The sequence below is a fragment of the Anarrhichthys ocellatus genome, unplaced genomic scaffold, assembly GCF_004355925.1.
Source record: "Anarrhichthys ocellatus isolate YVR2014 unplaced genomic scaffold, GSC_Weel_1.0 scaffold22, whole genome shotgun sequence".
NCBI lineage: Eukaryota > Metazoa > Chordata > Actinopteri > Perciformes > Anarhichadidae > Anarrhichthys > Anarrhichthys ocellatus.
This window is the reverse complement of record NW_022280052.1, coordinates 1,950,058-1,962,727: the sequence shown is the minus strand read 5'-3', so window position 1 is coordinate 1,962,727 and position 12,670 is coordinate 1,950,058. Positions and strand designations below refer to the sequence as shown.

The 12,670-nt window shown below is 39.1% G+C and overlaps 1 protein-coding gene across 2 annotated transcripts in view; it reads right to left on the bottom strand.

The window, feature by feature from the left end:
• Window positions 1-12,670, bottom strand: part of lepr (leptin receptor) — a 32,728-nt gene that overhangs the window by 15,159 nt on the left and 4,899 nt on the right. The window contains exons 1-3 of one of the 2 annotated variants that reach the window (XM_031859648.1): window positions 6,679-6,926; window positions 2,970-3,022; window positions 1,426-1,653 (exon numbers count right to left, since the gene is read on the bottom strand). In XM_031859648.1, coding sequence (XP_031715508.1) covers window positions 1,426-1,653; window positions 2,970-3,022; window positions 6,679-6,680 — 283 coding nt within the window. In that variant the 5' untranslated portion in view covers window positions 6,681-6,926. Of the gene's footprint in view, window positions 1-1,425; window positions 1,654-2,969; window positions 3,023-6,678; window positions 6,927-12,670 lie in introns of those variants that run through there. The other variant, XM_031859649.1, reaches the window with a different exon arrangement.

The following is a 12,670-nucleotide window of genomic DNA, read 5'->3' as shown; positions in this document are numbered from 1 at the left end:
TCTCTGTCTGCCAAATTAATTTCATAAAAAAAAGGTATAGATATTGTTGTATACATAAAGGTGAAAGTTTAGTATTTATGTCAGACATTTTTGACTTATTATCTACAGGAGTGGTCCTGGCTATGTAGTGTATACTCAAGAGGGTTTTTTTGTTCAATCTCAACGTGTCTTGAAGGCATTGTTGATGCTGAAAGCAACAAAAATAAGTGTGACTAACAAGCAAACAGGAATGAGCAAAACAATGAGTGACTTTGGAGCTGAATCACACTTTCTGACTGTCAAAAGACAGACAGGAGGCACAGCTTCTGTCTTCTCCATCAAATCATCATCACTAAGACATAAAGCTGGAAGGTTTTTGCTAACCACCAGTGAGTCAAAGGAATCACAGCGCTTCGCAGATCGATGAAAACAACACTGTGCATGTCAAACAAATCCTCCTCACCTCCCTCATGTCTCAATATCGCCTCACCATCTTCACCGCAGCGCTGACAATATTAAGAGAGCATTGTATAATTATGACTCACTTGAACCGGCCCCACATTTCCTCTTTAAACTCAAGACCTTCGTACTCTCTCTTCTTGCTAGAAAACAGTGGTGCTGAACAATTTCCTGGATAAGTAGAAAAGGTAAGAAACAGCTGGTTTGATTCTGTTGTGCTGATAAATGTGAATCCTTGTGAGCCAGACTATCTTGTGAATTGCCAGCACAAGACCCACCCTGATGGGAGGAGGGATGCCAGCTGAAAATTCATTAAATGAGCCTGTCAGGATGATCTTTAGAGGCCTCTCTGTCAGTGACAAGTGACGACACTGCAGGAAGACTCACGAGGCTCTGTCACGCTGACCCCGCTGTTTGTTCTGATGAGCAGCAGCCGCATCATACAGCCACCCTGTTGCTGCTTGAGATCACTGTGTATTAAATGTCTTCTTGTAAACAGATAGTTACGCTCATGTTCTCCCATACAGCTAGTGAGGTCTGTCCTGTACATCTTGTCAGAGGTAAAGCATGGAGTAGCGGCAAACTGTCAGTGTGCTAACACAAATTCAACAGGGACCCAATCATCAAAACATTGGTTTGTGGCGTCGCTAGCGTTGAAAACAAGACTCTTTGAATAACAAGCAAAATGTTTTGAAGCTTTGGTACAAGTTGGTCTTACTAACCTGCAACCTCAATGTTTACTATTAAAAACAATTTAAAGCCACTTTAATAATTGTCTTCTTACATGTAACACTGATGAAAGTGAACAAAGCCCTGGAATAAAACACTGGAGGCACCACACTGCATGCGAGTTGAGATAATTGGCAGATATTTCTGCGAACGTGCACAAACTCTTTCAAAAGGGACTTATCAGCCAGGATAGGAGCAACCCTACAAGCCTTGAATAAATAATCTCATTTTAGATACCGGTGTCTAATCAACTCTTACCGCCAGAGGACTCATGAGGATGTGATTCATTTGTCGAGCCCCTGAAGCTGCAGAGGGGATAGCGTGGGAGGTTTGATTCAGAGCGGTTTGTCTCCAGTGCGTGTGTGGCGTCTCCCTCTGCAGTGAGGTGTGCTGAAGGTGAGTCACAGCACAGCTCATCCTGCCATGGGAGGTCCAGGGCACCTGGATGGAGAGAGGCTCCCTCCTCAGGCTCCAAACACTGAGCACCTGCTCAAGAGAGGCAAGAAAGTTAACTCGGGATAGAAACAAAATTAATGTTCACAGTGTTTTTATATATTTAAGTTTATTTTATTTTCTGCATGAGACACGTCAAATTAAAATATTTTTTATATATATTTTTTTATCTATCAATATGGTGTTTTTTATTTTTTATTTCACATTGAAACAACTGGCTGCTGCATTGTATCTACTGTATGTACAGAGGCATGAAAGTGTCTCAATTGTTTCTTTTTGCAAATATAAAGATTTTTAGATTATAAGGTTATGATTTACATTTTTACTGAGCAATGTTTCAACTACTGTATAAATAAGGCACAGAGAAGCTCTGATTACAACACAAACACAGGGAGAGCAGCTTTAAATGTAATATATATATATATAATATATAATAATATATGTCCCTTTATTAGCACAAGTCATTAATCAAATATAAGTTTTCATTAAATGAAGGGATGAACTGGCAGAATTGGTGAGTAAGAAAATAAGGTTTCGGTTTAGGTGAAGGCTAAACCAGAGAAAGATCATGAGAAAAGCCCAAAGACCGTGTTAGTGTACATCACCCCTGTGATGGGGATTTAGCTCAGGTGAAACTCGGAATGTAGGTTTGACAACTGGTAGAGAATAACATACTGTCAAAGAAGACTGTACACTGGTTTTCATTTTGACACCACATGAGCTCCACACGGGAAATATGACGACTGTATACATCTCAAGTGTCAACACTGGTATGAGGCTGCTGCATAGTGTGTGTGTATCTGGAGATTATATAGACTTGTACATCCGGACCAGTATTACCTGAGCACTACCTGAACAGAAATGTCAGCTCCAAACTGAAATAATCTGAAATTACCACCACTAATTGGAAAAAAACAAAACACAATAGGGATTTCAGGATTCAAACCATCTCCATCTAAGAATGCCAATCTCCTTGTACACATTATTAACATCCAGAATTACATCTATAATTACATTGTAAGAATCTCAGCCAGGAACAAAGCCTGAAACAAATTAACTCCACACACCGATGTGACAAGAACACTGCATTAGATTTAAGTTCGGGATTCAGATTAATCCATAGCTCCCTTTGGCAAAACCTCAGAGAGGTGCATGAATAACATAATATCCTATAGTGTCCTCCTACAATATATCCTACTTATAAGTTCCTTCCAATAACTATTTTTGAACTGAACCTTTCTAAAGGTAAGTTTATCTGTTTACTTTACTCCAAACGTGAATCGGCTGTACATTTTTTTTAAGAGAGAAAACTGGTACTACTGAACTGTTGCGTTGGAGTTTTAACTCACCATGAGAGAGCAGGAGGATATGCATCAGGACCGTCAACATTACAGACCGAACCCTGTAGAGATACAGAGAGGGGATAAGTAAAGGATTGACAGAGAGAAGGAAAAACCTTGATTGTGCAGCGGTAAAAAAAAACAAAAAACGTAGTAATATAGATGGTGAGAGATAAGAGACACAGATGAAGACATGAATTGAGTGAGATAGGTATCAGGGATAGTAGAAGTTGATTTAATGTTGCTGCATAAACATAAAGCAGGTGTAAATGAGGTACTAAAGGTTGAAGTTGTAAGAGTGTGAAAATTGAACAGATATGATCTCTTCAGCGTTCTAGCAAATACGCCCTGTGTCGCGTTTGGATGTTGCCGGGCATGGGAGTAATCTCTACAGGTTATGCATGACATAAAAGGCTTTCAACAGTCCATGCTTAATAAGCAAGAATAATGGATAACAATCTCAAAATCTGATTACAACAGAACCAGTATCATAGGAGAACAGTGGGAGGTGTATGTGCGCAACTGTGAACAACCCAGTTCCAAGAACAGTTGAAGAACTGGTGGACCGACTTCTCATTCTCATAATGACTCATTAGGCAAAAGGTCTGCGCTGTGTCTCTACTGGTACACAGTACTGTGCCAGTAAAGTGTCATGTCTACTTCAGGCTGGTACCTTTTTCATCCTAAAGCACGGGTTCCCTTTTCACCACCACATCCCTGTGGAACGAGCTCCTTTACCCTTTCATCGACACCAAATGGGCTCATTTGGATTGATTTTAAACTAGATGTTATTTTGTACTATTAATTACATACAAATGGACATTGATTATATACAGCACATTAGGTTACGTCTCTTTTTTTCCAGGAGGTTTCATTGTTCATTGTGTGACGATCCCTGCCTTTCTCTGCCAATCGCTTATTGTTATGAGGATTTACAGATAACTGGTGGCAGGGGATCATTAGGGCCAACTGGGAACACCTGGGCCCAGTGTTCGTTACATTACATTAACGCACATATTTTGGACATTTTGTATTATTATCTCTACACAATACTTCTCATATTGGCTAGGCACTGTACTTTGAACTATTCACAGTCCTGTACAAAACTGTACACCTCTTGTTTCTAACTATGTTTATTATGCAAGGCAAATTCCTGGTTAGCAATAATCCTGATTCTGATTTGTAAATGATGTGTTTCATCTGATCACAATGCAAGATATCATGAAATGCAATGCATTGCATTTGTGGATTCATTATCATAAGCTAGCAGTCATGACCAACTTCATTTTTTAAAGTTGGATAACATTCACAGAGACCACCTTTATAAAATACTGCAAACTTACATTGTAGTGGTCAAAAGCATGGGCTTTGCCTAGCTGGGCTTTAGGTTAAGGAGGGAAAGAGTTTTTCATGGATCTGAAGCAGTGCTGCAAGCAATTCTATTTTGACTCCAGCAGGATTGAAGATCGGTGATGTGATTCAAATAATTATTTGCAAGGGTAGAACCAAAAGTATTGCAAAAGGCAATGTGGCCCTCTCAGACCCATCCTGTTTCAGAGGCAGATCTCTCACTGATAGGAGCACCTCCCGCTCTCCCTCCATAACTGTCTGTAACAGCTCTGCACACAGAAACACGACTCAAACGCAGGACTGAGAGCGAGCGCAGCTGAAAACAGTCAATAGTTTAGAAGGTTAGGACAGAGTTTGGCATCAGGTTATTATTCGGTGAGGACAAACAAAAAAGACAAGCAAAACCAGGAGCAGGCAGGTGAGACTGGGTTGTGCATTAGATGATCTGGTTAAAGACTGGAGAAAGAGGGTTAGATATGCAGGGAAGCAAATGAGTGACTGGGTATGTGGAAACACACTGAAAGTCACTATTGGGCAGGTGGATAATGGCAGGTAGAGGGTAATGGCTGTAAAAACAGGAAAACAAGCAACGATGAGTAATCAGAGGTCGGCATTGAGACACTTTCACTGATGAAATACTCCAGAGCTGTAATTTACTCATGAAAGCATATTCTGACACAAAGCAGAAGGAAGGACATTATTTTATCTCAAAGTTCTCATCATATGACCTTAGAATGACAACCGCACAGTTAGAAAACATGATGCTACAGTTTTCTCCTTCAACCTTCCGTTCTTTCGACACAAATGTTCCCATAAAAGGAAAAACGTGTTCCTACAGAACACAGCCGTCATCACCACCAGGTGTTCAAAACAAATCCTCTGGCATTTTGAAAAAAACAACAACCCCATTGTCATGTACATGTTAGATGGAAAGAAGCAGCATCTTGAATATTTTATTAGCCTCTGTTCTATCCAAACCAATGCTTTATTAATATAAGATTAGCCGTTACGGATCCCCAGAGGGAAGATTTGGGAAGGACACTGCATAAAATGCCCTATCACATATGTGATTATATACCATGATATCAACATAAACTGTTCATGGATAAAATAATCAGATAGAAATATAAATTTTCCATAAATTCAATACCTGACAAATCATGGTGCGTTGTCACATTGATGCCAAAAAAAAAATTCAAACATTGCCAGGAATGAAATCAATTGATTTGCTCCACCGACTACACAGGTTTAATCTAATCAGAGGTATGACTTGGATAGCTGTCACAGTATAAACAGTAACAAATTCATAGCATGCCTTAGTATTTATCATCATATCACTCAAGCTTAGTGAGGACCATCAAAATGTCAAAGCCAAAAGCAATACGCCTCAAAAGTTACAAAAAAGTCACACGTTTACATCCACTGTCTTATCATCACAATGTGGTTCGGTTGGGATTAGGATAAGAGTGTTTTGTTGCTAGTGCATAATAATAATAATAATCATGACACAACTTATTGATATACAAATACTGAACTAGCTTCTTACTGTAATTAAGTGCCCTGAGTAAGCCAATGATGCTCCAAAGACGTGAGGTGGGATGAATGAACAAGAAAGCAGAAGAAAGGGATGGATAAAGTCCATGCATATTGTAAACATTCAACAACATACTAGTCAGTAGCCCCTGTCATAAAATGTATAAATACGTTGTTATTTTATTTTTAAAGTAACTATTTGCTGTGCTATAAATGCACCTCTGTTGTTCGGTTTTGCTGCTGTTTCCTCGCTTTCCTTGGAAACAATCTGGCCGGAACAAGATAACCATCTGAAACTATTTTCCACATGCACAAAGGGAAGCTCTGCCCTTCATCTCCAGTGACTTTAGTTGGCCAACATGTCTGAGTCACTCCTAGCAAGTATCAAGATGATCTGACGCGTCGGGGCTTGTTTACCCCATCTGGCGGCGGCAGCATATTTTAGGTTATCAGAAGTTTTTCTCTTTTCTATTCCTGACAAGTTTCCCATGAAAAGAAAAGTAAATTAAGAACAAGAGAAAAGTATGAGGACGCACCAAATAGTTGTCAATGGAAGAGAATCAAAGATTGCGTGAAAATATAACTTAATGTGAACTATCTATCGATCGATCTATCTATCTAAGTCCGTCTGTAAAGTGCATCCTCAGTGGACCCTAAATACGCAGAAATGACAGGAGAAACAAGTCAACATCAGAGTTGAAAATCATTCCAGCTGTCAGTTTGACAGACACGTTTTTAAGATCCCATTAAAGGTTGGCAGCCCGTCCACAAACACCTCATGTGTGATTATGAGAAAGTGAGAATTAGGAGGCTAATATCGAGACTGTGTCCTTACATTGCTGTGTCCCCTGGCAGTTTATTCTGTGTCCTGGTTCTCTTTTGTCCGACTCAGTTCATCCAGGTGAGTTTAAATCCTCGGTGAGGAACTTCTGTGCGCCTCAGTCAGAGTCCACTGTCCATGTTTGAGTCTGAGACCAACCACCAAAATAATGAAGATTTCCCCAAACAGAATCGTTTCCCCTCACAAACGCACACACGCACACACACACACACACACCCACACACGCTGCTACTGTTTGCTTGACGTAGCGACCGACTGAGAGGAGGGAGAGGCTTCCACACGCACAACAGCGTACTGCCCAACCGGGATGCGTTCAGGAACACCTCCGGAAATCCTAACATTTTCGATGACAAGTAGGCCTATACAGTAGTGGCTGGTTTTGTTTTTAGCTGTAGCCCAAAATTGTGATCCCGACGCATGCCAGATTTCTCTGTGGACCTCTTGATTTATGATTCTCAAGCAGCATTTATTCAATTTTTTACAAATAAGTGAGTTTGCAGCTGTGCACATGAATCTGTCGTGGTCATTCTGCTGCTAATGAATGAGTAAATATAACAATCTGTGAGGTGTAAATTAGTCTGCATGGTTTGAAATGTCATTTCCTTGATTTTTATTTTGGTGTTTATCATTCCCGTGGCGTAAGACAGAGCTAGAAAAGGTCATCTTACAGACAGGCACTCTCCAAAAATTACAAATGTTCCTAAAGGGCAAATCACGTGTTGGAAAATAAAAATAAAAAGTTCTTTACTTATCTTTGTAGTCTATCATAGTAGAGATGGATTTGCCATCAGCTGTATGTGATGATAAGCAGACTGCTGGTAACATGACGACCAACATGATACTAAATGCTTTAAGCTCCCCAACATCTCTTGCTTCCTCTGGATACCACAGACCCCTGGGGACTACACTCCAGCCTCACAGATGTTCCACATCATGTCAGTCAAACATGGCTTGTACTCGTATGAAACAGGAGTCAACAGATTGGAGTGAAATGGTGCAAGCACAGGTGCAAAAAGTCTAGTGGATTGGTGATGTCATGCAGGCTTCTGCTGACACTCTACTTCTGTGTTATTTTTTAAATCCTCCTGAAAAGCCCACTGTTTAGGTCGTGGAAAGAAAGTCTCCATCCAGACAAGAATCCTCGGCCAAACCACTAAGTCAACCGACTTTTCCAAATGCAAACAGACATTTCAGTCAATCCGTTATTTGAATGGAAAGTATGTCTGTGTCACTATTAACTATACAGGGAACTCCACATAGAAGAGTGAATTATTTAGTTGTCTTAGAGATGTGGCCTGACATTTGTGTGTCATGTTTATACATTCTCAAAACTTCCATGGCACACCAGTTGAAAATACAAGATGTACGTTATTACAGTAATGCTGCTTGGTGTCCATATATTTCTCTGATTTTGTCCTCCAGATGATAGCTTATATTTGTAGATGCTGAGTATACAGTCATACAGGTACGGAGAAAATTGAATTTTAAATGGCTCATGTCAATGGAATACACAGGTGCTCACTGTGCTTACAGCTTATCAGTGTTTCTCACTGGCTTAATGTGAGTTTGTGGTGCAAAGAGGAAAAATAATTGCGTCGACAAATGCTTGTTTACCAGTCTTACAGTTTTTCGCATGGTCTACCAGCTCTCTTTCTTCTCTCACAATCAATACAAAAAGTTTCAATGAATGTTCCCAACACATCTGCCTGCTTTGTCAAAAGCTGTCTGAGTGGCTGTACACAGAACTGGAGTCTGCAAAAAAGAATCACTCTACATATGTGATAAATAAGGAGATTGATAAATGTTTAATTTCAGAGTTCAGAGTTTTTTGGGGGGGGATTATGACCTGCCCAAGGTAATCCTTGAGACACTGAATGTACTCAGTACATTTTCCTCACAAGTGCAGTACTGTAGTACTATTGAGTATGTAATCACTATATTGTTGGGATAATACCCCAGTCCCACGTGGTTGACCATATATTTTAGGGCTATACTTAAATTCAGGGTCAAAGTTTGGGTAAGCTTCCAGAGAATAATGCAATACGCTACGGGGACCTCACAAGTATAGTAGTACAGGGTGTGTGTGTGTGTGTGTGTGTGTGTGTGTGTGTATGCGTGTGTGTGTGTGTGTGACAAAGTGAGAAACTGCCTGCAGTCACTATTAAACTTCATGACGTAGAAAGGATGCGTCATTGTGTGCTTGCATAAAGTTGCGCATGCAAAGAGGAGGAGGTTCTTTTGTAAATGGATTTCATTGATCTGTGACACGATGGAGGATATGATCACTTTACTTTCATAGCCCCCCGATCTTTATGGAGATGGATTTTGTTCATTATTAAGAGCAGCCTGGAATTGGAATGTCACTGAATGCTGCAGTGAGTGGGATTTGAAGCATCTGGTTTCACCCACATCCAAAATCCCTACAGAGGAGCAGAAAAAGAAGAAAGCAGATGAAAGAGATGATTTTGTTCTGCTGTCAAACAGCTATTTGTTACTTTAGACAATTACAGTCATGTTATTGTCAGATGACGTCTGATTGCAAACATATGCCAATGTCAGCTGCTTTCTATCAGCAAACTGTGTGAATAAGAAAACTGGCACTGATGACAGAATGACACCTGATTTATGATTTAAAAAAATATATATATTAAAAAAACAAAACCTGATTTGAACCTGATGAAAAATAATTTTTATGAGAGTCATTTTGTGATAGTGGAATATCATGCAGACGAACTTATTCAAGTCTTATTCAAACTTACTGCCGACATTACTCATGAAGTCAAATTACTTTGGTTCTAGAAAAGAAACATGAGAAAAAACAAACATGCGGCCAAAGCTATGAGGTTATTCCTGCAAACATGGACCCCTAAGAAATTTAATCTGCCCGTCATTCCTGCTTTTGGGAATCTTTTCCATTACTTCACAGCACAGCATTAAAGTGATACATAACCATATGATTCACAACCTGCTGCACATGATATAAAATTAGGTTAAAACAAAAGGTTCCACTGATCAGATAGGGATCTGAAAGAGAGCGTGTGCAGGAGAAACACACCCTCACACACCCCGACACACTGCAGCAGCCTCACCCACAGAATGCATTCAAAATGAGATGACATCATTCCCTCCAATGACATCATCTCATCCTCTGTGCAGGAATGATATCATCCTCTTGGTATATGTAATCCCCATGTGAAGATGTTTGTGTGGTGCAAAGATAAATAAACAAGTAAATGAATAGTCAACATCTGAAAATGATTTGTGATTGATCTCAGCATCTGAGACTAATAAAGGGCAACTATTACTATACGTGTGTCGGGTTGCCGTGTCAGTTATCAGTCACAGACTGTTCAAAAAACATTTTGGTAGGTTTCATCAACATGTCATAACCTGCATATAAACACTTCATATTTGGTTGTTGAATTTAATTCATCAGTTAAACATTTTACACCACAGTATCTTGGTACCTACTTTAGTACTTCCTGAGCTTCACTGTATGAAAGACACATCCATTAATGTATTCATTGTGTTAAGGGAAAACGCTTATATATATTTATGTTTAGTTTTCTACTTGTCTTTTTCTTCTTTATCACAATCATTATTAAAAGTTAAAAGATGATGAATTTGGGGTTACAGAACCAGTATGGTCAAAGTAGTTATTACAATTATTGACTGCAAAGTATAAAGTAATGTATATTTAGTCTATGGTAAGCCGATTGCAAGATACCAGAGTAAAATACCTTGTTTGTATGATCATACGTATCCATTACCATTACTCCCATGTCATCATTGCACAGGGGGATGATTGGACAGCAAACTACTATGTAATCATTAGATGAGTTAAGCTCTTTACATGGTAAAAAACATTGTGAGTTGACTCTTTCTAACAAACAGCCTATCAGTGTCTTCTGACCTCAAACAGGGAAGCCACTTGTAAATAATTCAGATTCTTACCGAGAGGAAAAAAAAAAATTCCTCACGGTGGGATTGCATACCAAGAGGATGATGTCATGCTTGAAGACTGGCTAGGATGATGTCACTGAAAGAGACAGTTCAATCTCTTTACTTCAACTGCATATATGGTTTGGCTGAAATGAGATTCAACTCGATCCTCATTTCACATGCAAAATTCAATCTGTTTGAACACTGAAGGATGTAGTGTAACTTGATTTTACATAATAAGCTGCAAATTCCATATCTTTCTTATCACTTAAGTGCTATTTTGTGAAAGGAAGGAAATAAGGTGGGAAATAAGGTCGGATTTGTTAAAGAGCATGCTCTACAAGAATTATCTTAGAAGCCATGGGAAGTGGTTTTAGGGAGAAGGATTATGTTTTACCTTTAGACGGAGCCAGTCGTAATGCTAAGCTAAGCTAACAGCCTCCTGGCTGAAGCTTTGTATTTAGTGGACAGATATGAGTGTGTTATGAATCTTCTCATCTATCTCTCTGCAAGAAAGCGAACAAGCATAAAATGTTTAGCTATTCTTTCAACACCCAGCATCAAGACTGATACTGATCTTCTCATTCACTCTCCCAATGGAAGCAAGATGTTGAGCTACTCCTTTTAAACCTCACAGTATTCAGCTTTAACTGAAAATGTATCCAAATCTAATCCAAGTTAAGCTTTCTCACCCAAAGCTGTATCTTGACAGGTACTGCAAAATTGAGATTATTCATATTTTTGACGCCACTCTCCTGCAGTTACCATTTAGTGATCCGAACAAACTTTCCTTCTAAATCTAAGTGGCACACGACCTAACTGTATGTCGGCTGGATCTGTTGTGACAGGAGAAACACTGACTCTAAGTTATGTTTACTGGGATATACTTCCCTATCTGGCCTTTCCTTGAGTTTTGTTATTGAAAACGTGTTATGTGTTGGCTGCTTTTCAGTTTAAAACATCTGGTTTCCTGTTCATAGTTAAAAAAAATTCTATTCTAAACTTCTGTGTTTACTTGGTACTGATAAATGCTGCGGCCACACTGAAAGAGTGACCAGAGAAAAACATGAAAGTGGACCAAACTAACACCTCTTCGGTTAATTAACAAGAGCTCTCTCGACTCGTCCTTCTTTTTTGAAAGGCATAATAACAAAGTAGAGCTTCTGTATGAGTGCCTGTTTATGTCATCCATTGACATCATCATCATGTAAGCAGTAGTGTGTGCTGACAAAGTTTGGGCGTAATGTCTTTTCCAGAGCACAGCTGTATCATATGTCTTCTAAGTTACACCCGCTGAAACACAAGATGACCCTGCGTTTCCCAAGAGCTCTGGTTAATGCAGCCAAAATCTAAAAAGTGAAACAGACCAAAACATTAGCACTCATCAGTGAGAGAACATTACAACTTGACTCAACTCAGTTTAGGACAATCATCAAAAGAAAGAAAGAAATTGTATTTTTCCTTTGGTCAGAGGCTGTTTATTGGATTAAGAGAAACTATTTCCAATTGCAGAGCTGTACATGAGACACAGCACCTGCCAAACATCCAGTACTGTGAGAGGAGAGACAGATGGAGAGAAGTATCAGACAAGCAGAGAGAACAAAGGAATGAGTCAAGATCCAAGTATTATTGTGTCCAAATATTATTAGAATTGCATGAACCCATTTGCCTTCTCTCTCACTTTTCCGTTTTATCTCTACATCCAAACAGTTTTTTGTCGAAAAAATGTGATGATTAATTAATTATTGAAATTGAATACAAATTATCCAACAACAATTTTGATAATCGAATATTCATGATAGTCACGTATCAAGCAAAAATGAAAAACATGAACTGGTTTTATCTGATTCATATTATTGTAAATATAATATCTTTGAGTTTTGATCTGTTAATTGGACAAAACAAGACTGCAAAAAGTAAAACAATCATTAGCTCAACTGGAGCTCAATTGAGATCATATGCGCACTTATGTCACAATAAACCCACTCAACTCAACCTGTGTGTGTGTGTGTGTGTGTGTGTGTGTGTGTGTGTGTGTGTGTGT